At 43.3% G+C, this 4411-nt stretch overlaps 1 protein-coding gene across 1 annotated transcript in view; it reads left to right on the top strand.

Moving 5' to 3' along the window:
* LOC101857074 (USP6 N-terminal-like protein) overlaps positions 1–3975 on the top strand; it is a gene marked incomplete in the record, with an annotated part of 24384 nt that extends 20409 nt beyond the window's left edge. The window contains 2 exon segments of the mRNA XM_005089267.3: positions 998–1097; positions 1680–3975. Coding sequence (XP_005089324.2) covers positions 998–1097; positions 1680–3331 — 1752 coding nt within the window.
* Positions 3976–4411: the final 436 nt, after the last annotated feature.

The following is a 4411-nucleotide window of genomic DNA, read 5'->3' as shown; positions in this document are numbered from 1 at the left end:
TCAGCATGAAAGTGACCATGGACATTACTGGTCCAAAATTTATCCATGCTTATGGCCTTCCTTTTTTTTTTTTTTGAGTTTCTTTCTTTAATTGTCTTATCACATGATCATAATTAATTTTACTCCTCTTCATCTCTACCAACATGCTTTGCTGAAATGTAAAATTGTAATAAAGTTCATCCATCAATGTCTGATGACAGTATTTATTAGTGAAATAGTAGTAAGGGGTGAGATGACTTGTAGAATTTAATGTAGTTGTTTGTCTAGTTTAGATTTATAGCTCAGATTTTAACATTTTTTACAGAACTTGTCATTGCTTTTGTTCCACACTCTGCTGAGATGGGGATTTGCATCTGTTTAACTTGATAACTTGAAAGGATTTCACAGCTAAAGCAAAGTTTAAGATTTCTTTGATCACAGGCTTATTTTTTTTAAGCCACCAGAACCTCTTGATGCAGGGAGCGCATTTTGACCATTTGCATTTGAAATGTTTTTTTTCCAAGTTACATAAGTGAAGCAAAGAGGCTTCATGTACGAATAGAGTGACCACTTTGGGATTGAACACCATGAAATACCTCATTGATTTGTGTAAAAGGTGTTTTTTTTCGAACTAAAATAATAATAATAATAATAGATGACGTTTATTTAACGCTCAACTTTGATTAAAAAACATAGGCTCTGAGCGCTTTACAATACAGTACAATGTACAAAAATGACGTAAAACATTGTGTTCTGACAGAAATTCTCTCTAAATAGTCATCCTATTAATTTTAAAAAACATTTGGTGTCATCATTAAGTTCCAGATCTGAAGCATCCATGGAGACGATGCTTCGCCACCTATTTCTCTGCTCAAATTCTGTTAGAAAACCTATATTATCAAAGTCCATTTCTGTCTTCTATCCGTTTTCTAAATACTGGTTTCAGTGACTTAGTCAAATGTTTTTTTTTGTTGGAGTAATTTAAAAAAAAAATGCGATCTAATGTTGAATCTCCCAGACACCATTCCACCTGACTCTTCGCCTCTGGGATGTGCACATGCTGGAGGGGGACCTGGTCCTGGTGGCCATGGCTTACTGCATCATCAAAGTGCACAAACGTAAGTGAAACACCCAACTGGGATGATATTACACAATTTGGATATTACAGAGGGGGGTTTGGTGGCAGTTTAGGTTTAGTTTTTGAATGTCTTTTGTTTTGCTGAAATTACAAGCCCTGGGACACGACTTTTCAGTTCTCAATGAGTGTGTGTTTCATAATCTGCCAATTTTCTGAGGCAAACCTCTACTTAGTTCATATACCCTTCCTGTTGTTTGAGTAAATAAAGATTTAAGAAATTTGTGCTAGTGTCTAGGAGAGTGCCACTGGTTGGTAAGTCCTATTTTGTTTCTTTCCCTCTGGTTTATGAAAGCAGTAAATTGGCTGTTACTCTGTCAATGTGCTTTGTTGTTGCTGGAGAAAAAGTACCCTGCTTTAGTTACAGACTTTGTTTGATACACATGTATAAGCTCCTTTTTTGTGTGTGAGGAACAGGCAAGTTAAGGCTGTGTACCATAAAAATTCAAATTGGTTTGTGTATAAATCTGCTTTTGTTGCGTGTTAATTTGTACAGTTATGTTATTCATGATTATTTCTGACTTGGTAGAATACTTTGTTATTGAAGTTGTTTTCCCTGCCTCAGGTCGCATCATGAAAATGCAGATGGATGAGCTTCTAACATTCTTCCAGTCTTCCTTGGAGAAGGACTTTGTCTACGATGATGACACAGTTATTGAGCAGTTGCAAATTTGTATTGAGGAGCTGAAAAAGGCCAAGATGGCAAGTCCTCCCAAGGCCAAAGTCAATGAGAATCCTACCTTGCCTTTTGGCTTAGAGATCCAGCCAAGCGTGGAGCAGCTTATTGGCAAAAAGAGTGAGGAGACAGTTGATGAACACTTTCGTAAGAACGCCCCACGAACAGGAGGCAAAGCTGCCTATCTCAGGAGGAAGAATACAGGTGGAAGTATATCAGGGGCAAATAACCTACTTAGCACTCCAGAGCTCTCCCGGAGCCGAGGCGACTCTCGCTCTCTGCACTCTCGGTTGTCTCAGTACTCTATAGATGATAAGTCATCTTACTATGACACTGCCACAAACTCGCGAATCTCTCTGGCAGATTTCAGCGCAAGAACGTCAGCTCCGAGCTCCCGGACTTCGTTTGGAGAGAGCTCTGAGATGGGAAGCATGTCTGCTATTCACGCCCATGGCTTCACCTCCCCCATTGACCTGGATGATGTTGGAGTCGACATGGCTACGCCCACTACGCCTACCAACCCCCCTTTGCCTGCACAAGATTATGCCCCTTCCAACAGTCCTCCCCCAGTCATGTCACAATCCTACGAGATGGCGAGACCATCATCTCACTCCCAAGCTCATCAGCAGACTGCTGTTATCCGGTCGTCTGCTTCGTACGAACTGCCTCCTCAGGCCAATGTCATTTCCCGGCTAGAACACTCTCCTCGCCAGGTGGTGTCCTCGTACGAACATACTCCACAGCCAAGGCCTCCCCCTGCTCGTGATTCACAAAGAACTAACTCGGCCGTGTTGGCCTCGCGTGATGGCGGGACCAGATGGTCTGGCCTCAGTCACGACCATCACCAACGCATGCGCAACACACGTTCGTACGAAATGGACTCTGGTTCCTCTTTCCCTCCTCCTCCTCCTCCTCCTCCTCCTCCCCCTGCTGAAGAAGTGGAGATGCACACACCACGGCAGTCAGCCTCATTCGAACAAGATCAACAACGCACTTCTCGCACGTCTTCATCCTCTCCGTACGAACAGGCTGTTTCCAGGCAGTCCCCGTCTCCTGGTCACAGCTTTTCTCCCATGATCCTCCATGCATCGACTGCTGTAGAAGATCGCCCCCCTTCGGCTGTGACGGGAGAGGACAACGACTCTACGAAATCACCGGGGTCGGTGGCTTCAGATTACGACAACATCAACGGCATGTACGAGGACAGTCAGGAAGACGCTCGCAGCCCGAGCTTTATCCGAGGCGACGGGGTGACGGTCATCCCGGTCAGCAAGTCTGATGGCTTCGTCTCCTCAACTCAGGATTCGGAAATTATTATCCTGAATGGTCACGACGGTGCTATGACGGCTCAGATGAAAATGACGCGCACGGAAGGGGACATTCAGCGTGTCCTGCAGCAGGATCGGACAGACTCTCGCCACGTCGACTTTCACAACGGATACCAAATTGAGCAGCAGAACTCGTACCAGATGTCAGAGGCCACCACCTCACAGACTCGGACAATGTACAGCAGGGTTGTGGAAAAGACAGCTTTTTTATAGTTTTCTATGTGATTTTAGCATCTCTACTTGTGGTCTGTGACATCTTCTATTTCTGCTTGCCAGTATGTTTTTTTTCTTCTCAATTTCATGCTTGTCTGTGCAGAAACATATTCTTTACGACATGAATAGTAGGCACTTTGACTCACATTTGCTCATGATTCTTGTTTACTTTCTCGGTATGTTGTGTTCCAGAAAGGGAATGCTCAAATACGAGCTTTTGTTTTCACCAATGGAGGGTGACGGGAGACTAGTTGACTAGCCTACTTGAATCCCGTTTGAATCCTACAGTTGATCAAATTAAGATTAAACCATTTATCTGGACTAGGTTAAAATATTTTCCTTCATGGATAAGGGACTCAAGTTAATACCCCGTGTTCCCACTTTTGGACCATATTTTTCAAAGAAGAATGAGAGTAGATTGTGTTCCATATCTGGCACAAACATGTACGTGTGACTCAATCTTCAAGTACTATGTTTTACTATTGCTATTTTTCTTTTAAATCATTTGCAGATCTACATTGATATGTAATCAGCACAGAAAAAGATATGTAGTACTAGTTGTCCTTACACTTTTAGTGAAAAAACCCCCAAGCGTACTGGTTTTCCAAATTGAAGCCTGCTTTCAGAAGTGAACAGGCCATTAAGCATACCCAAAAATAGACGGTCTTTCAAGCATCCCTGATGATGTGTCTTTGTGCAATTTTTCTGTCATATGATTTCCGAATTCACTCATCTAGTGGGTGCCCATCGCTTGGGTAAACTGCACCACTAACAAGTATCACATCAAAGAGTGACTGAAGCTGGGTGGGAGGGTAGAGGTGGTGGCTGGGCAAGTGACCCTCATCACCCCCTCCTTCCATCCCTCCCTTCACTATCCCTCTCTCCCTCTCCCTCCTTCCTCCCCCCCTCTCTCTCTCTCTCTCTCTCTCTCTCTCTCTCTCTCTCTCTCTCTCTCTCTCTCTCTCTCTCTCTCTCTCTCTCTCTCTCCGATCGTGCTATGAAAGCTGGACAATCCTCTCTAGATATTTATTTTGTATGGGCAATAAATTCGGTATGTTTTTTCCTCTTGGTTAAAATAAA

This window comes from Aplysia californica, unplaced genomic scaffold (genome assembly GCF_000002075.1).
Source record: "Aplysia californica isolate F4 #8 unplaced genomic scaffold, AplCal3.0 scaffold00004, whole genome shotgun sequence".
NCBI classification, from domain to species: domain Eukaryota; kingdom Metazoa; phylum Mollusca; class Gastropoda; order Aplysiida; family Aplysiidae; genus Aplysia; species Aplysia californica.
The sequence above is the reverse complement of the archived record's forward strand: the minus strand, read 5'-3'. Positions and strand labels throughout refer to the sequence as shown.